Genomic DNA, 19701 nt, shown 5'->3' with positions numbered 1-19701 from the left:
ACTTATGACAGTTTTTCAAAAGGAGGGAAAAAAGAAGTATTGTGTGAAGATTTTATTGTATAAGGGAGATGTAAGTGAAGACACGATTAACCGTGTAACAACTTCTGCCATAGGTTGAACCATGGCTTTTACGCAAACACTTCATACGAACATAGCAGGAACAACTTAACAAGGTGTAAAGTAGAAAAACTCATTTTGGATTTTGGTCACGAAAAAAACATACACGACTATTCATACATATAAATGGCGCAAAACAGTTTTCAAGACCGTACGTTACAAGAGCACAGACAATCAAACAAAACTATTTAAACGCACAATGGGTGGTACGGGTTATGTAAGAAAAATTAGCAAAACCTACAAAGAAAATAGATCTAGCAAAATAAAAATGATGAAAAGTGTTTTGGCCAAAATCAGAAAAAATGATAGTGCGTAACTGAAAATTACAAAGCGAATAAGTCCTAAGAAAATACACTCTTCTTTGGTCAAGTTGTACTGTGCCAACAGCGGAAGGCCCAGCAATAGTAGCATTAACTAAAAAAGAATTCAACGATGCAAACGCCTAATTGCCGTAGTAGCATAGATCACAATTGGTAGTACAAAATAAGTGTGATTTGTGAGTGTCGAATAAACAGTTAATAGTTGGGGTATAAACGCACACAAATCGCCTTCAATACATTATTTCAAAAAGTCGTAAGCAGTCACAGTATTTACAACGGCACCTCTAATCACGTGACAGAGGTAGAAGAAAGTGTCGGGCGGCTACTATGAGAACAGCCGACAACGGAATCTGGGAGTTTAAGCACCTAAACCTGTGAAGATGTTGGGTGACTGATATTTTAGTTTTCGTTACTTGTAGGCTACAAAATGTTACTCACGACGACACCGCGTGGTGACTATTTAACTACAGAAAGAAAACGCTGGGTGGCGTATTTCAGGACAATGAAAATACGAAAATGCGCAAATTTTAAACCAACATTGAAATACAAAAAAAATCAACAGCAAAAAAGGATCTCTTGTGTCGTCCACCTGTAGCGCTGAACAAAGGTCAATGCGGCAGTTTAGTTGAAGTCAAGTGCTCTTTTGTGCAAATTGTGGCGCATCTTCACTGGCTCACTGGTTTGGCAGCCGCTCCACGAAAGTACTGGGAAAGTGTCCACTACGCCCATTCTTCTGGTGGGTCCCACGGAACCAGCCGTCAGGACGCCGGTGGTGCACAATAACAATGTCACCCTCCTTTAGTTCGAGTTCATCGGGAGTGTTCGCTGGGAAGTTCATCATTGCCTTGTACCTGTAAACAATATGTGTTGTTAGCATGCCCATGGTGGAAGTGTATAATGGCAAAAAATACAAACCAGCAGTTTACGTTCATGTGGATTTACTTGTTTTTTTTTACGATATATTAAGTAATGTAACTATAAAATGACATGTTACAATACAGTTTAAAAATGTACCAAAGTACAGTAATGCGGTAAGGCTTTGGACCAATCGACATCGATTAATCTGGATTTTCGCCTTTTCCGGACACATTTTTTTGGTCCAAACAGGTCTGGATTAACGAGGTTTACTGTACAGTTCTAGTTTAAGTAAAAAAGGGTATTGCACCTGCTTAAATAAATTCGAACCCTAAAAACCTACTTGTCACGCATCAGTGGTTTCAAGGTAGGCTTGACTTGTGACGTGGATGGAGAGTTGGGAGGGAGAGGATTGTCGTTGTTTCGTGGTGTTGGACTGTTGAAACAACAAAAACTTTCAATTGCCGGAAAGGAATTTTGCTGGTCATTGCACACAAAACTAGACTTGTGTACTTCAGCTTGCCTATAGGGTATACAATGTGCGTAAATGATTTATTTCACTCATTTAAGGTGCACACTAAACTAGAAGGGTGGCTTAGCACATATTGCCCTTGCACATACACTATGATCTATTTTAAAACATAAAGATATTTCCTATGCTTATTTTGTATTGGGTCCCATATTAGCCATCGTCTTTTATAACCTTGGTTGTTTCTGCAGGCAAAAACTCATGGGTCCCCACACATGCAAAGTTGAAAATAATGCAATTCAATAGATAACAATGAGTAAGTCTGGTATTGTGAAGACAAACACAGTGATTGGTACTGTGCATATCTAAATATGCTATATGGAGTAAAAAGTATTTAAATTAAAAAACTCATTTTAGGGGGCTAGTAGGATAACTAATTGAGGTTCAACACACACAAACTTAAAAGTAGGCAACCACAATGACTCAATCAATAGTACTGCAAAATTTCAGTCCAATCTGCCAACGTTTAAAATTTCAACCACTAGAGGTGTTTTGAGCAACAACCGTTAATGTTTCTGACGTCAAAGGGCTGTTAACAACCCCCGAACTGCAATGGCGCAATAACAATAATTGGCATACTTTACAAGCTATCCAAATTTTAGCCAATTCTGACATTGTTTACAAACTCACCCCTTTTAGGGGGCTGGCGGGGTAAATACTAGGGTTATCCGGACAAACAAAGTGGGATGCACATCTACATAACTATATCTACCATCTGTATAAGTTTCAGCCACATCCATCACGCATTTGATAGAAAAACGAGTCGGACAAACTTCGGGGGAAAATACCCATTTTAGGGGGCTAGCGGGGTAAATACTGGGATTATCAACAAAAACAAAGTGGAATGCACATCTTCATAACTACATCTACCATCTGTGTAAATTTCAGCCACATCCATCAAGCATTTGATGGCAAAACGAGTCAGACAAACTTCGGGGGGGGGGGACATTTTAGGGGGCTAGCGGGGTAAATACTGGGGTTATCAACAAAAACAAAGTGGGATGCACATCTACACAACTACATCTACCATCTGTGTAAATTTCAGCCGAATCCATCAAGCATTTGATAGAAAAACGAGTCGGACAAACTTCGGGGAAAATACCTATTTTAGGGGGCTAGCAGGGCAAATACTGGGGTTATCAACAAAAACAAAGTGGGATGCACATCTACATAACTATATCTACCATCTGTGTAAATTTCAGCCAAATCCATCAAACATTTGATGGAAAAACGAGTCAGACAAACTTCGGGGGAAAAATACCCATTTTATGGGGCTGGCGGGGTAAATACTGGGGTTATCAACAAAAACAAAGTGGGATGCACATCTACATAACTACATCTACCATCTGTGTAAATTTCATCCAAATCCATCAAGGATTTGATGGAAAAACGAGTCGGACAAACTTTGGGTAGAAGAAAAAAAAAGAAAACAAACAAAAACATTTTGAGTAAAATCAATATGTGTCCCCTTCAGGGAACAATGTCTGTAAAATCTATACAAAGTAAAATAAATGTTTTTGTAGCCCTGCAAACTAATTGAGTTTTTGGTAGAAAAGATGGAAAACGTGCAGATTGGATAATGTGTATTTTTAAATATAGATGGTGTCACTTATAATTTAGTTGTGTTTTAACCTGGTTGGTGTTGTGGGTGATTTTGTCTTCTTAGTTCCGCCTCCAGAAATCATTTTCAGAAAAAGCTGGCCCTTTTCCCTCTTTTTGTCCTAAAAAAATAAACAACATTATTTTCTATTTCTTTACAACTACAATACACATTTAGTATCCAACTGTGACAACATAGTGCTACAAAAAAATACACAGACCTTGTCTGCGTTTTTTCTCCCACTTCCAGATTTTCCTGATGGAATATGCAACCGTGGCGTGGACGTTGAAGACCCAGATGCTGAAGATGTACCTAAAAATTGACATAAATTGTGTGAAAAGAAGAGTACATAAAGTTAATAAACTAAAACAAATAGTTTATTTGTTTCAAAATAACAGACAGCACCAGTTAATGTTGAATAAGTGAGCAGAAATACGTTCACCTCCTATTTGTAGTACCCAGAAGTATAAACAGGTACATTTTATTGGGACCACTAGAATATCCACAAAGAGGCCAAACAAAACAAATATGTCAAGTTTGTATTATGCCTGGCAGCAATAGCTTACATAAAACAAATATGTTTTTTAGCTGTGAAAGGTATTTTTCAAACTAAACAGTTTATTCCAAAACTTCTTCACCGTACAAAACATAGAAAGAAAACAACATACAAAATGGATGTTGACCTAAAATAATCATGTAGCCTATTTGAAAGTGGCAACATATATCGGAAACACATCAGAAAAATCAAAATTGCAAAGCAGTATAATCAGGTACAAAAACTTCACTTCTATACTTCCATGTCAAATCAAATCCTGTTATATATTTTGTTTGTATTTTGCTATAGTTAGTGTAATTTGCTTTAGTTCATTATCTGTATAAATATATGTTACATATTTTTAAAAAATAACGTATTAGTAAAAGAAAACTGAGAACAGAAATTTTACTTGGTTTGGAAGTAGATGGCTGATTTGATGCATGAGATGTTGGTGCAACTGGCCGGGGAGGTGGAGTGCGTCGGTTTGCTGCTGATGATGATGAAGGTCGTTGTTGACCGACATTATTTTGTTGATGATTGGAAGATCCAGAATTTCTCTGCAATACATAGTTTATTTGAAAGGTATTTAATGCCACAAGCACAAACTGTAATCAACAGCCAATACACATTAAAGAAATTGTAAAATGATAAAAAAAGAAAACATCTCTTACTGTGTGTCTTGTAGGTTGTGAAGGAGAAGATGATGATGAAGAAGACGAAGACACAGATCCAGATGAGGATCGAGAAGCAACTGGTGATGTTCTGACATGAAAACATATGATTAGCCATTTTTAGTTCTAGCTACTACGATTCCATACCATCTACCTTACAGGCCAAAGGTTTTCAAACGAACGACCACAAACAAATACACAATACCAATAGAATGTTGTACCAGAACACAACTGTCAATAAAGGGTCTAGTAAAATCATTTGTCCGCAGGTAAAAAAAGCTCAGCTGACAAGATAATGTTGTTGGAACAGAACCAAGTACATTTTAGGTTTTTAATGAAAAAAAATTGTTTTAGGTTTTTAATCTCTTTTTTCTGAAATATGAAATTTAAGCACACTTTCACTTGTATGCTGTTGTGTTCATGTAGTCCCCCATACCTAAAAGGTATTTTTATTCTATGCAACAAACTTATTTTCGGTAATTTTGCACATGTCACTCCTTTAAATATACAAACAACTAGAAGAGTGGCTTTCTGATATACTTCCATTTTATATATTCTATACGATATTTACCAATTTACTATACACATCATTTGATCTACACATATGATTGTTTCCAAGGTCGGGTTTTGAACACAATTTTTTTAGAAAGCTGTAACAGTTGTGTTACAGACACTTTTAATTAAAAGGCAATTTGCTACAAGTGTATACATAACAAATTGTTTTTCATTTAACTTTGTTTCGCAAAACGAGTACCATTGACCTGTAGTATCCTCTCAGGGTGCACACGCTAAACGACTGTTTGACCTTTTGACACCGTTTTCAATAGCACGCCGTCCTTGGTGTTCAACAATACTGTTAAGCCTAATTTATACATGAGTATTGACTCCTAAATTGATTGTCAAAAAAACGCTACGTTATGACGAAAGAAAGGTCTGAACTGTGTTTGTAATACCTACTAGTTGACCTTAAGTAACCCGTGATCATGCGGCGGCCAACCTGACAACGAGCATTTAAAAAAACATTTATTTGGCAAAAAAGTCAAGTTAACTTTTTCATCTTTACTTTGATTAACAAAGTTTTGCTTGACATATACAAAACCGAAGCACGGTTATTAGGTTTAAATCACGTCATAGGTGTAAAACCTTCGCCAAAACTAAAAACGTGAGTGATAACTTAATAAAACGACATAGCATTGCTGTGTACAACAGCTGATTTCTAATCACTGAAACGACGTCTCGTAAAACGTCTGTCCGACGTCAAGCTGAGCCCTCCCGCTATCGTAAACCAGTGAGTTACTCTCTTGGTACTTCTGCCTACAGTGTCTTTCTTGACCAAACGAGCGTTAGACACATTTACGTTTCGGGGGCCTGTGGGTGAACCGCTGGGTCATTCGGGGTCAAACTTCTAGAGGATCAAGTTCAGATTGATAACTAAGATATGTCCAAATTTGAATAAATTTCAAGCACTTTTTCTTTACCAAACCAGCGTTACAAACCAGCGTTAAAAATGTACGTTTCGGGGGCCTGTGGGTGAACCGCTGGGTCAATCGGGGTCAAACTTCAGGAGGATCAAATTTGGATTATTAACTAACATCTGTCCAAATTTTAATAAATTTGAAGTACTCTTTCTTGACCAAACGCGTCTCACAAACCAGCGTTAGACAGAAAAAAGAAAAAATAATACGGACAAAAACAATATGTGTCCCCTTCTGGAAGGGGACCCATAATAATACCTGGTAACGGGAACTGATGTAAGGGGTTTTACATAATTTCCTGGAAACACACCAACTTTGCCGGAAATAATGTGCCGACCTCGACACCAGCCATCATTGCAAACTTCTGTTAGTTGATACGAATTTCCCTTTATAAGTTCCAATTCATCAGGTTTTACTGCTTCGTAATGATAGACTGCTGTAACCCTGCAACAACCACAGATATTAGAATTAGAAAAACTTTGAGGAGGCATTTAGGGTAGAAAGCAGTTTGTTTTGCAATTGTCTTTTAGTTCAGAGCCTTAAAAAAGTTCATTTGTGCTTGACAGGAATGGGAACTTATTTCTTTTCCTTCCTTAAGGTATTTATTCAATTGTCAGCCACACCTTCTAAATTTTTATACCCTACAGTTTGAGCGGCTTAGAATAGAGGCCGGCTTGCATTTTTTTGTTGATATTATTTCTACACCCACGTTTTTTGATTTAACTTGCACTCCAAGTCTTTTCCATATTGGTTTTACACATTGACGTACACCAGGGGTGTCCAACATGTGGCACACATGCCAAAAGTGGCACGCAGAGCATTTGAAAATGGCACGCAAGTTTTTGCACATTCAGATAGTAAACATTAGGATTTGTCAGGCAATTAATATTTTTCTATTGATTCTTTTTGGCCTTTATTCTAACTTCAGTAGAGATGATCAGTATCAAGGTTACACAAATCCACTAATTAAATTGGTCGTTTTAGACTCGATCCGTCTAATTTTAGGCACTTGAAACTGTCAAATTCTGGATAATTCTGGGCCTTTATGCTGTCGTATTATATTCCATGTTATGGATTCTGCGCTTTAAGCGACATGGTATGCTATAAAAGGTTTCTGGAGTATCATAAACAAGTTTACTCGCGTTTGACAACATAATTTTTTTCTACCGTCAAGACGTTTAAGACATGGTTTGGAAAAGTACCAAATGTTGGCACCTGACATACACTCTGCTGGGTATGATTTTAACAACAAGTTGTAAGTAGCATAATAAGTTAGTGTTATTAAGCAATACCGAACATCATAAAATTAGACACCTTATAAAGCGGCTTACAATTAAGTAAGTAAGGTAATCTAAAATATCACTTAATTGATAGTTTAGATCAGTGTTTCCCAACCTATGGGTCGTGACCCAAAGTTGGGTCGCCTGAACATTCAGTTGGGTCGCTTGTTTTAGTGACAGTAAGAGCATCTAAGGCTTTAAATTGTTGCTCAATATTAATTTCATCTCACAGTTAAGCGTTGTCTGGCTAATAATACATCTGGCGTAGCAATTTTCAAAAAGCTTCACAGGCAAAAATACAACTAAAATAGTATGTCCATGGGTCGCGAGGAACCACTTAACAAAACTTTGGTCAGTATTTGGGTCGCGTTAAAAATAGGTTGGGAACCACTGGTTTAGATGTCGATAAAAATTTAGGTCTTTTAAACCTGGTAACTGATTAGCTTGTGGTGGATTTAATCAACATAACCCATTCTGCTAAGCAGCTTAATTTTGTACCAACTAATCATTACACAAGGAAATAAGATTAGATTCATATGTAAGTATTGATTGATTACATAATGAGCACATGCTCATGACATAACAGTTGCCATCTGGAATTAGTCTGCAGGGCTTTGCAAAAGGATCATACTCATGAATAACTTAAAAGTAAGTCAATAAAATAAGGAAAGATATTATATTGCATATGTCAATGAATAGACAGCCATCAGTTGAACAGAAGTTGTTGAAAAACTTTTTTTTCTTGGAATGGAATTGCTGCTTACATTTTTACAGATTGCAGATGTCTGGTTGGAGTTGACATCCTTGGAGTTTGTTGATCTGCTGGCTTCGGGCGATCTGTTGAAGATGTGTTTTCCTAAAAAACAATATTAAAGTTTTGGTAAAAAAATGTGTGAAAAAGTAATGATCATGCTACAGGTATTCAAAGTCATAAATCCCAGTAAGTTGATTCTGGTAATCATTCCCTATTCTCATACCATTGATGTAACGACTTCAACCTTTTATATTATATATCACAAGAAACAAATGTTTCCAAACTAGAAATATTCAAAGTCTCCACATGTCAAAAATGCTCAAAAATATTGCCTGTATGTACACATACGGCTACATACTGTAAAACCCGTGAAATACTTTAGTTCAAAAAGAGAATTAAATATGTAATATGCACTGGTTAGTATCTCGTGAAGAAATGACTTGCAAGAATCTTGTGTGTATTTAGATGTAAACCAGTTTTACAAGAAGTCAGTCAATGTCAATAAAAGTGTTTGCAGTTTTCAGCCAATAAACCACATTTTTTAATATTTCTTGGCTTTCTTTCAAAACATATAAAAAACTTACTCACAAATTAGGTGTCCAGATTTTCTCAAAAAATAATGTTATAAATCGGCATTGCTTACATTGCGTGATTGTCTGGGACCCTCTGAAGAACTTTTAGCAGCAGGTAACTTAGTGGGATCCATTTTACACAAGACAGGCAGCTTCGAGGGTTCATTTGGCGTAACTGTGGGTGGCACACTTATTTCTTTGGGTCTTTTTTGTCTCAATCGCACAACTAATTCGCCTGCATTCAATGCTGATGAAACTGGGGTTGTGGATGGAGCAGAAAGGCTGGTTGTTGCCATAATGGAAGAATTGTTGGTTGGTACAACTACGGAGGAGGAAGCCGTATCCAGAATTTCCATGGAGTGGCGATGTGAAGTTGTTGGTTCATTTTCTTTCGCTTTGGCTGGAAAAATAAGTTAACAACTTCAAAACAGAGGAATCTAACTTTTTAATTTCAGGACATACTATTAAAATTCATTTAACACTAAAAATTATGTTTATTTTGTGGAGAGAGCAACATTAAAAAAAAGTTTTCGAACCTATGTCTGTATTTATTTGCATAGCAAGAAAATTCAATAGGTACAGTTTCATAATTGGAGTTTTTCTAAGTTTAAACCTTTTTGAAAAATTTCCCTGTTCCCTCTTGATTACTGACAATAAATGTTGCATTATATTGAAACAGTTACACAAATGTACCTGCATGAAAAGTGGGAAAGGAATGTCTTTTCTTGGTTTGTTTTTGTCCTTGCTTGTTGCTGATAATTCTCCTCGCTGCAGCTCCACCACTGACTGACCTTTGAGGATTTGGTCTAATGTTGTCATTACTTTCCCCTGGCACTTGGTCTTTGATGTCAAGAAGTTTCTTGGCCTCATCATTTAACTGCAAAATATGATGACATGTAAAAACATTTTGACAGCAGACATTTAAGTTTACTTCAGGAAGCAATACTTTTCTATTGCATCCTGTGCTTATGTGACTACTACTATATTGGCAATGTATTTAGGGCTTATAGTTAACAACATTTTAACTCTCATACCTTAACAAATGAAAGAGGAAAAATTCCAATTTTGTCTTTACAAACACCCTCTGCCCAGTTTTCATCAACCCGTCTGATAGCAACTATCTTCTCATTCTGCAAAAAACATTTACAAAACCTCATTAAACTCATCATTCTTGATCTTTTTTTTAATTTGGCAACATTTAGTTACATATTGTGAAACAAGTTTACCATGTGTAATAAATCTCCTCCAGGGGAGTAATAAGTTTTCATTAATTCATTAAACTACACCAAATTTATTCTATGGTAGGCCACATGTTGAGGTGGTAAAAATAATGTTAACACTCTTAATGGTAAAGTTAAGATAAGTAATGTAAACATGCAACAGGAAATTAAACTAAATTTGCAATCAAAATGAAGGGCACTTGAAAAAGGGCCTGACCCTAAAAAAGCCTCACCAACATAGGGTAAGAAAGTCTTTACAAACCTAAGCTTACAATCCAATTTATATGGTATTACGTTTTCTTACCTTGTTAAATGTCAAACAATCCCGGTCTCTACCTTCATTTTTCGATTCAAAATCATACAAAGCCACACATAGTGGTTGTTCAGTAGGCAAGGGCACAATAACCTAAGCAAAAACAAAATTTAAAAAGCTAAAATTGGTATGTGTATATTCACAGATAAGTTTTTGGTGTCGGATAACAAAAGATTTAATCAAAGTGTTAACACTTGCTTTACCACCTTTCTATACCCAATCCTTTGAAGAACAAAATTTCAATGAAAGGAACTGTGTGAACATGTGCATATGACTCACACATTATATTGGAAAGCAAGCACACCTATGTTTACACAATTAAATTGCCTGGTTTTTAGTGGTACTATGTACACACAAATTTCTGGACACTGGGTTTAATACCTGTTGCTTTTAGATGTTAAAAAATAAATTTCAATGCTTAGGTTGGCATGTTAAAGGTTAATTAAACAAAAAATGAAAAACATGAGGTTAAGGCAACAAGCAGCGCATGCCTGATTGGCAAATAATGACATGTAGGAAGGATATAGAACATGTCTCACCCTGAACATACATGGCTGGCAAACAAATCACACAGTGAAAGACATATTTTATAACACAAGGTCTTTGTAACTTTGGTTGTTAAATCTCAGCTAGCAGTAGTGATGGGACGGGTACCCGGTACTCGGTATCGATGGTATCGAACGATTTCAGTGGTATCGATACTCGTACTCGGTATCGAAATATTTTGTCTCAGTTTTCGATACCAACGTGCGAGTACCGAAGGCCGATTTACACTATAAGAACACTGAAAACTTTGTGCCAATATATGCTTCGGACAGCACAAATTTGGGAAAAAGTTCCGCCAGGTTAGGTATTTTTTTCGCTATCGTATGGAGATTACTTTTTTCTGCATGTGTGTGTGCACGCCTGTACGCCGGCCATGGCAGATAAATTAGCAGGTGATATGCAACTAAGTACAACACTGTACTTAAGTACTCGGTAATCGTACTCGGTACTCGGTATCGAAGGTATATACATGTGGTACTCGTACTCGGTATCGGTACTCGCTTCAAAACCTGGTATCGTCCCATCACTAGCTAGCAGTACTAATTTGCCATGGTGTTGTTAATGTTAAAAAAAATCCTAGTGCCCGTACCTTCACATAGTTGATTGGAAAAACACCCATTCTTCCATTGCATTCTCCACTCATCCAGTTGTTGTCAATCTTTTTCAGAAGATAAACTATATCATCTTTCACAAATGATAGGTCACTGAAACACACAATTGAAAGGTCATTTTGATAGAGCTTTACAGAACAAGGGATCTGGTTTCTGACATACCATTCACAGAAATATTTACATTCCAATACATGTTGTTGGAAATTCACTAACACAAACACTCTACAGTGCTTATTACATTAAGCAAACTGACACAAAAAAATTCATACACATATTCTTAACAAAAAAATAATGACAGTCACATTTCTTGAAAAAACATTTGAAATCAGATTGGAGTGTACTTGCCTTTGCTGATCAGATTTGTATGTAAACAAAGCACAAGCATGGGGTCGTGGCACCACCTACAAAACAGGTAATATCACACAACATGAGTTACAAAAACAACCTAATATAATATATATGTGATTCAATTCCAAATTAAACAACCATAACAACAGATTTAGGCAATATTGTTTCATTCTTAGTTCATATGGTGATACCTGTACTTCACTTGATGGCCTTTCATTCTGCACTCGTGCTGAACGAGCCCTTTCCTGGCTCTTTTCGTTTTGCTTAGTTTGCTTCACCCCACCATCTTTTGCACCCCCACTTGCTGGTACAGGTTCACTCAAAATCCCTTCAACTAAAATTAACACAAAAACTGTTTCATAACAAGAGTACGTACAACAACTCCATTACTTTCTACAAAGGATTTTTATTCGCAATTGCTTTATTGATTCAAACTTTTTACTAAGTTTTGGTGATGCATTATAGTTTCGGTTGGTCAAACATGCAGTTTATCAATGTTTCGGTTTCAGTCTAGGATTTTTTTTACAATTCAGCAAAAAATAAACTTTTCAAATGTATGAATTCAATACCTAAAAATTCACAGTTGACAATTCAAAAATCTATATTAACCAAACATTGAATTGACAAAATACAAGCCACGTTGGCTGCACAAAATAAGTTATTTTATTTAGCTTCCGTATTGTAAAAGTTGTTTCACTTGCATAAACATAAGGTTCAGTTCAAAACATCCATAAAAAAGATGCTTTTAGGCTTTACCTGATTCTGTCAAAATTTTTGGCCCAGTGGTTGAATATTTGGTTTAGGAGAATTAGGACTATAATATACTTTTTAGGTTGGTTTGATGCAACACTAGTTAGTCTTTTAACAATGGATGCCTCACCTGAATGTCTTCTGGTGTGTTTTTCAGAATGGGATTTAATTTGGTCTTGTTGGAATTTAATCCCATCCAGTAGACGTATCAGCAAAATGTTGGACGGCAAATCTTCAACTCTCTGTTTTACCACAACCCGGCACTCGGGACATCTCAGCTCTTTTTGGGTCCGAACTATAGCTGACAAGCATGCTTTGCAAAATGTATGCTGACATGGTAACACCTGTAAAAAAATAAACATTAGCATTAAAGGACTAACACATCCCAGATTGGGTGGGTTTTTACTGAAAAAAAAACGTTTACAAAAAAAATTCATTCATGAGAAGCTTCTACAACAAATACATAAAAAACTTTCCAAAATTTCATGGTTCAAATTTTCTTGCATAGAATAAAAATATAGTTACTGAATAAAATAAACCAACTAAACTTTTTGCTATTTTCAGGCCCTTTTTAATCCAACAAAGCACACACAATCCAATATATACCATTTTTTTCATGAAATGTTTACAAAACTAAAATGAAAACAAATTTTTTATACCTTGTTGGATTCATCCAAAGGTTTGAAACAAACCGAACACTCCAAAATGTCATTGAGAAAGTATGAATTCATGCTAGATTGTTGGCTGGTTTCTCACTGGTTAGTTTGTCCAGGTTTGTTTTGCGAAAAGCCGAAAACAATGCAATGTCATATTTTTATTGCATTGATTTTCTGTAAATAGGTTTATAACCTGGTCATGTAATAAATCAACATAAAGCAAACATCATTACAATAATATGAATATCACATTCTTCAGAGTACTCTAATTTCTAAAATATATAAAAAGCGAAATTTCTGTCACATTAAAACTACATTAAAAAAATTCTTCAAACAACTTGGTTTTCTTTTTATACTTCTGTTAAAACACTGCCTATTCATTCTATCTTTTGGGCATGTGATGATTTTTAGTGATGTCATTCAACAACCAAAATCCCACAACTTTTGAATGAACTATGACGTAACGTAATGGAGAAACGCACATACGTTTTTAACGCCACTTAGCGGGAAAAAAATTAAAAGCGAAGAATATAGAAATCAAGATGTATTTTATTATCAAATAAATCAATTTAAAATATGAGTCAGTAATATTGACTTAAAGGTAAATTTGACCGAAGTTTTAGAATAGGAATTCGGCGTAAAATCTGTGTCCGTAAATAATTTTTAAAATCCGTCTTAATAGCAAACAAAGTTTTGTAACAGAGAACTGGATTGCAAAATAAACATATATTTCATCAAAGAATTTGCAATATTTTTGTACTTATGATCAAGAAACAAACGATCGATGTTTGGCTTGGTAGACTGTAACAACACGTTATAAAACACAATATAGCGCGGGTTTTTGTTCCCAACCTTGCTATGTATCAAAACTGTCAGTAATTTTGCTCACTAAGACATTGTAACTCTAATAAACTCCTTGACTACGTAAATGCCGTCTTTATTCCGAAGATTTTGTTTGCAGTGGCATATCCAAATTCCAAAGTGAGTAAAATTACTGATTAGTTTTGATAAAAACCTTTGGCCAACAAATGTAGATGTTATCGTTATGTGAACTGGCATAATCGATTGCGGGAGTTGGCAGATGGCGATTAAATTCAAAGTGATAATTGATCGAGCTGTTGTCACCGGCTGTGGGACGGAGAAAGAAAGTTCGAGCTGTTAGTTTTGACGCCATAATAGGGTGACAATGATGTCACAAATAGTATATAACTGACTTCATTCGTTGTTGTTGCATCACAATCAGTCTTCAGTCTTCAACAGTAAACAAGCTCAAGTTTAACTACGAAGGACATTCAGCTCACCTACCGCCTTTTCTTCAACCTTTTAAGCTCAGCAACAAACAAAAGCAAAGATGGTAAGTTGTCATAGTCAATTAACTATTTCATCTCCTTGTGGTGTTTAAAAAATATGTAGTAGTTAAGTTTGCATCTTTGATTTTTACTATTTTTTTTACAAATTTTATTGCGCATTCCAGGTCGACTTGAATGACAGCCAGCTCGAAGGTAAGAAAGTCGTTCTTGAAGATGTAATAAACCCACAATTTAATAAAATATGGTTACACGTGTTTGGGTATAGTGATAACCACATAGGATTTATTTTATCTCGTTGGCGTTTTTTGTGCTTTAAAGTAAATTATGCTTTTTTAGACATCAAGGAAGCTTTCGAAGTTTTCAGCCAAACTCCTGAATTGGAAATCGGATACGATCAAGTCGGAAGCATTCTCCGTTCATTGAACCTTAACCCAACCGACGAAGATGTCCATAAAGTCCTTGGAAGGCCATCTAATGAAGGTTTGTTTTACGATATAACACGCGGAATTTGGCGTTCACAAAAACTGCAAAATTTATTTTTTTGCAGACATGGCTGCCAAAAAGTTTAAATATGAAGAGTTCTTGCCCGTCTACCAACAAGTTCTTAAGGACGTTGTAGAAGGAACCTACGATGACATCCTTGAAGGCGTTCGTGTTTTCGATAAGGAGGGCAACGGAACTGTCATGGGGGCTGAGATCAGACACGTCTTGCGAACCTTAGGTAAAAGCATTGAATCAAAAACTCTCATGGCACAGTTTAAACAACATGTTGGCTAAATGTAACTTACTGATTTATTTTAGGTGAGAAACTTACCCCTAACGAAATCAGCTCTGTTATGGACGGACAAGAAGACATGAACGGCAGTCTTAACATCGAAAGTAAGTTCTCAATCTCAATGTTCAGACCTGCTTAAAATGGGGCATTACCTATAACATTACTACGCATTTTGTCTTCTAGCTTTTTGCAAATACCTCATCGACGGAAAGAAAGAAGAAAAATAAACATCCCTTATCGTGATCAAGCCATATACTGAATCTACTATTGTTTATTTAAAACTTTTTCGTAATAAACTATACGATTCTTTAAAATATTTCGTTTTGTTTTACCACGCGGAAAAAAAACACAGAATATCCACAAAAAAAGTCATGCAAAAAATGTTCAGGTCGTTGCAAGTTTAAACAGCCTTAAGTATTTTCAAAGTAAAACCAATCAGTTTCTATATAACCACTCATAAAGGTTGCCATAGCACAAAGGATGAAAAGTGTAACATCGACGAGATAAACTGAAAACTCACACAATACGATGTATCAATTTAACTATGACAAACCCATGCACCTATGTTCCCTCCTTGAAAATTTTGCGCTGAGTTGATATTGTGATGATTAGCATAAATATTTTAAAACTGAGTAGTGTGTCAAACATAACAGGATGAAAACAATGGTTGATTCAGGGAATTAAAAAGTTTCTACAAGCAGGGAAAATGAAGCTAACATATAGCACAAATTTCTTTACACGTTTAAAACGTATCTTTTCAGGAATAAGAAAATATTAGCTTCATGTAATTTTTTAAGTAAAGAGATGATTAGTATTTTAATAAACATCCAGTTTACCATTTCATAAGAACAAAATACTAAACACAATATTTATAGTCTACATGTGGATCGCACTAAAATAATTTGCTGTCTCCTGTGTACATTGTGTTGTTTTGTTTTCGAAAAACGTTGTTGACAGTGTTTGTTTCACACAATTTATTATGGTCGCCAGAAGAAGAATGAGCCGTGACACGCCAAAACGAGACAGGTAAACGGAACGCAGGAAAAAAGGCAAAACGAGAAAAAAGGCGTTTCTTTCAAACGCAATGCGTGTCGTCACCACAAATTAGTATATTCCTCGCAATAGCATTCTCTTTGTCTCGAACATTGCCATCTTTTCGTTTATCGTCCAAAAAAACATTCTTGCGTTACTGCAACGGTGTACTGTCTTCGTCTCGTGTCAGTTTTTTTTCCAACCAGAACAATCACATGGGATATATTCTCTTTAACATTGTTGAACCTATTTAAACATAAAGGTTATTGCTTATTCAGTATTTATTGCATGGATATAAGCCTTTCTTTATCTTACCTTTACTCCTTTTGGCAAATTTCGATATTTGTGTAGTTTAGGTTTGCTTGTCACACGGTTGGGGATATTATGGAAAAAATACCTCTTGTCATAAATCGCATGTCGGCATCAGTGTTTATTCGCACATAGAATGGTAAAGGCAAATCTTAGACGCAAACGTGGCAGACTAGAAATTGCTTAATTAACAAGTGGTTTGTTTGGTTGAAAATCGTTCAATTTACATGCAACTTAGTGTACATATTAGGAAATAGTAAATCAGTCGCCGTACTTTAATTTTAAAACAGCAAAGTTTAAGTAATTTTGGTAGTAAACCTAACTTTAGGGAATTGGGGTGAGGCGTTGTATTAATAATAGTAATAGCTATATTTAGTTCCTTAACCTAAGTCTCACTGGTAATATAAATAACTGCTCTTTACGCCATCCATCGGTATTTAGCAAGCTTTGTCTGTTGTGAGATCTAATGATAACAGCTCGTCCATTGTGAGTTTCCCTACTGAGTTCTGGGGGTAGAGCTATACTAACGTTAGAACTCACAGTCAGGTTTTTTTAAGGTTTGGTTTGGGTGACGCTAAGTAGTTTTAAGAGACCGCAAGTGTTTCATTTAAATAACAAAAAATAGCCATATTTGCGTAAACGAATTATTTATTAGGCTACTGGTAAATTTTGGGAAACCGCTGGGGCCAAAACACCTTAAAAAAACACTGCTCACAGTAGAAAAGGTTTGCTAAATACCGATAGACAGCGTAAAAGAGCGCAGTTATTTAAATTAACAGGGAGACTTTGGTTAGGGATGAGAACTAAACTCAACGTTAGGAACTTTATTATGAAACCTCAGCCCAACGTTAATAGCTCTAAACGTCAGCATGTTTACACAAATTATATGTGAAATATTTGCAAATGCTCGTTGCGCCACCTAACGGTTTTAGAAAACTTGTCTGATGTGGGTTTTGTGTTAGTAGATTTTCCAGTTCTAGTCGGATAGAAATCAAGCTTTGGGTTAAAATGCAATAGCTGCATAAAAAAAATAAAGTTGTGAAAAATATAACTTATAACTTGAAAAGAAATGAATCGCATAGCAAAATGAAAGAACCAGCTGTACTAAAATGAAAATAATGGCATACACTGTACAATACCTGTGGGAAAATATGACGCAACAGTCACAGTGGCCCTTCTTACCAGAAAATGGCCATTACAGGCTATTCCAATAAAAACAGTGGCGTCTATTCACTACTATGGAATCGACGTACTTAATTAGACACATTTTTCAAAAGAGAACAGAACGCAGAACTTGTTGCTTCCGACTTAGCGCAGTGGTTCTTACCTGGTGGGAAATTTTCCACCAGTGGAAAGTTAGGTACATGCAAAGGGAAATTGTATAATACATTGGTACCTAACTTGTTGTTTTGAGTTTTATTAAATTATCCAAGATTACAAATCTAATTGTTTGGCTCATTGTTAAAGAGGGGAATTCAAACATGGTGGTTAAATTTAGTGGGAAAACATGATAGTTTCATTCAAATTTAGTCTAATAATTAGACGAAAAGTACACCTATCTGGTGTAAAATATTTGGCTTAAATCCTAGGACCTAAAGAGTTATATTCCCAGGATCGGAATAAACAAAAACTGGCTGAAACCCAGCAGTTTTAAATCTTAACCTTAATCACTACCCCGCTTTGGCAGATAATTAATCGGCGACGGATATTTCACCAATGACCGCTAAACTGGCGAAGTTGAGGGGGGCAACAAAAGTTCAAACTGTCAATTTTGACGCGATGATAGGGTGACGATGATGTCACAAATAGTATTTAAAGGGCTGTGTTTCTTCTTGTTGCATCACAATCAGCCTTCGGTCTTCAACAGCAAACAAGCTCAAGTTCAACTACCAAGCGCATCTAGCTCAACTACCGCCTTTTCTTCAACTTTTTCTCAAGCTCAGCAACAAACAGAAGTAAAGATGGTAAGTCGTTAGTTGCAACTGTTTAATTGACTTATACCTCTTTTTGCTTGCGAAAACAATTTGGCGTGCATATGCTTTTGTTTAAAAAATTTTTTTAATGATTCTGTCGTGTTTTTACAGGTCGACTTGAATGAAAGCCAAATCGAAGGTGAGGAAGTCGTTTTGGCAGCTTTTTTACGTTCTAAATGTGAAAACACATGGTTATGAGCGTGTTTTATCTTACGTTGGGTCATGGTGGTAAGCACCGTGCCCACAAGAAATAATTTTTATGCTAAGGTAACTTTTGTGTCCTCAGACATTAAAGAAGCTTTCGAAGTTTTTAGCCAAACCCCTGAATTGGAAATCGGGTACGAGCAAGTCGGAAGCATTCTTCGTTCATTGAACTTTAACCCAACCAACGAAGATGTTGCCAACGTCTTAGGAAATCCCTCTAAAGAAGGTTTGTTGTACAAAATAACAAGCAGGATTTAGCGTTCAGAAAAGTTCAATGGACAGTTTAATTTTTGCAGACATGGCTGCCAAAAAGTTTAAGTACGAAGAGTTTTTGGCCGTCTATCAAAAAGTTCTAACGGAAGTGACAGAAGGAACCTACGATGACATTCTTGAAGGCGTTCGTGTTTTCGACAAGGAGGGCAACGGAACTGTCATGGGAGCTGAGATTAGACACGTCTTGCGAACCTTAGGTAAAAGCAGTAAATAAAAAAGACACAATTTAAACATCGTGCTCGTGACCTAACTGTAACTTTCCTTTGTGTTAATTGTCAAAAATAGAAAGGCAATAACGTAAACAATACTTGTCTTCTTCAGGTGAGAAACTAACACCTAACGAAATCAGCGATGTTATGGACGGACAAGAAGACATGAACGGTAGTCTTAACGTCGAAAGTAAGTTTTCAATTTTTGGCTTTTTAATACAACATTACTTGAACGAATTTTGTCCTTCAGCTTTTTGCAAGTACCTCATCGACGGAAAGAAAGAAGAAAAGTAAACATCCTTTATTTGATGAAGACGTGTATTGAATCTACAGTTAGTCACATAAATTTTCGTTTTTCGCAATAAATTAAATGATTCTTTGAAACATTTTTGGTTTTGTACTACCAGGCGTATACCTATGAATCAGCGTTGTAACTTGACCGGAAATTGGAGCCCGTACCCGGC

General features: G+C 36.0%; 3 protein-coding genes across 4 annotated transcripts; 2 read left to right on the top strand and 1 right to left on the bottom strand.

Moving 5' to 3' along the window:
• Nucleotides 1-37: 37 nt before the first annotated feature.
• LOC145237446 (E3 ubiquitin-protein ligase SH3RF3-like) lies at nt 38-13404 on the bottom strand. The gene is made up of 17 exons (XM_080100305.1): nt 13156-13404; nt 12627-12840; nt 11938-12080; nt 11744-11799; nt 11377-11491; nt 10233-10334; nt 9743-9838; nt 9402-9585; nt 8780-9108; nt 8147-8238; nt 6361-6546; nt 4628-4718; nt 4366-4513; nt 3642-3733; nt 3454-3542; nt 1636-1728; nt 38-1288 (listed from the first exon to the last, which is right to left on the bottom strand). Exons 1-17 carry the CDS (start codon nt 13225-13227, stop codon nt 1111-1113), a joined length of 2280 nt encoding a protein of 759 aa, XP_079956431.1. The 5' UTR covers nt 13228-13404; the 3' UTR covers nt 38-1110.
• A 970-nt stretch (nt 13405-14374) lies between these two features.
• Nucleotides 14375-15551, top strand: LOC145237450 (myosin light chain 3, skeletal muscle isoform-like). Its single transcript, XM_080100311.1, has 6 exons — nt 14375-14506; nt 14627-14654; nt 14799-14942; nt 15010-15183; nt 15264-15341; nt 15421-15551. The coding sequence occupies exons 1-6, from the start codon at nt 14504-14506 to the stop codon at nt 15462-15464; spliced, it is 471 nt and encodes a 156-aa protein (XP_079956437.1). The 5' UTR covers nt 14375-14503; the 3' UTR covers nt 15465-15551.
• Nucleotides 15552-18356: 2805 nt separating this feature from the next.
• Nucleotides 18357-19621, top strand: LOC145237449 (myosin light chain 3, skeletal muscle isoform-like). 2 transcript variants are annotated; one of them, XM_080100310.1, is made up of 6 exons: nt 18357-18542; nt 18663-18690; nt 18838-18981; nt 19052-19225; nt 19350-19427; nt 19488-19621. In XM_080100310.1, exons 1-6 carry the CDS (start codon nt 18372-18374, stop codon nt 19529-19531), a joined length of 639 nt encoding a protein of 212 aa, XP_079956436.1. In that variant the 5' UTR covers nt 18357-18371; the 3' UTR covers nt 19532-19621. The 2 variants fall into 2 exon arrangements, with proteins under 2 accessions (XP_079956436.1, XP_079956435.1); XM_080100309.1 differs by having other exon boundaries at nt 19350-19621.
• The last annotated feature ends 80 nt before the right edge of the window (nt 19622-19701 follow it).

This window comes from Phallusia mammillata, chromosome 7, assembly GCF_965637545.1.
Source record: "Phallusia mammillata chromosome 7, kaPhaMamm4.hap1.1, whole genome shotgun sequence".
Classification (NCBI taxonomy): domain Eukaryota; kingdom Metazoa; phylum Chordata; class Ascidiacea; order Phlebobranchia; family Ascidiidae; genus Phallusia; species Phallusia mammillata.
This window is presented reverse-complemented; position numbering and strand designations above follow the sequence as displayed.

Excerpts from the sequence above, each read along its gene's own strand:
- LOC145237449 (XM_080100309.1), top strand. The coding sequence starts at position 18,372 with ATGATGTCACAAATAGTATTTAAAGGGCTGTGTTTCTTCTTGTTGCAT. Across the intron at positions 18,982-19,051 it reads AGGAAATCCCTCTAAAGAAG|ACATGGCTGCCAAAAAGTTT; the intron begins GTTTGTTGTACA and ends TAATTTTTGCAG. Across the intron at positions 19,226-19,349 it reads ACACGTCTTGCGAACCTTAG|GTGAGAAACTAACACCTAAC; the intron begins GTAAAAGCAGTA and ends TGTCTTCTTCAG.
- LOC145237450 (XM_080100311.1), top strand. Across the intron at positions 14,655-14,798 it reads GAATGACAGCCAGCTCGAAG|ACATCAAGGAAGCTTTCGAA; the intron begins GTAAGAAAGTCG and ends ATGCTTTTTTAG. Across the intron at positions 14,943-15,009 it reads TGGAAGGCCATCTAATGAAG|ACATGGCTGCCAAAAAGTTT; the intron begins GTTTGTTTTACG and ends ATTTTTTTGCAG.
- LOC145237446 (XM_080100305.1), bottom strand. The coding sequence starts at position 13,227 with ATGAATTCATACTTTCTCAATGACATTTTGGAGTGTTCGGTTTGTTTC. Across the intron at positions 11,800-11,937 it reads GGCCATCAAGTGAAGTACAG|GTGGTGCCACGACCCCATGC; the intron begins GTATCACCATAT and ends CCTGTTTTGTAG. Across the intron at positions 3,734-4,365 it reads GCCATCTACTTCCAAACCAA|GTACATCTTCAGCATCTGGG; the intron begins GTAAAATTTCTG and ends GTCAATTTTTAG.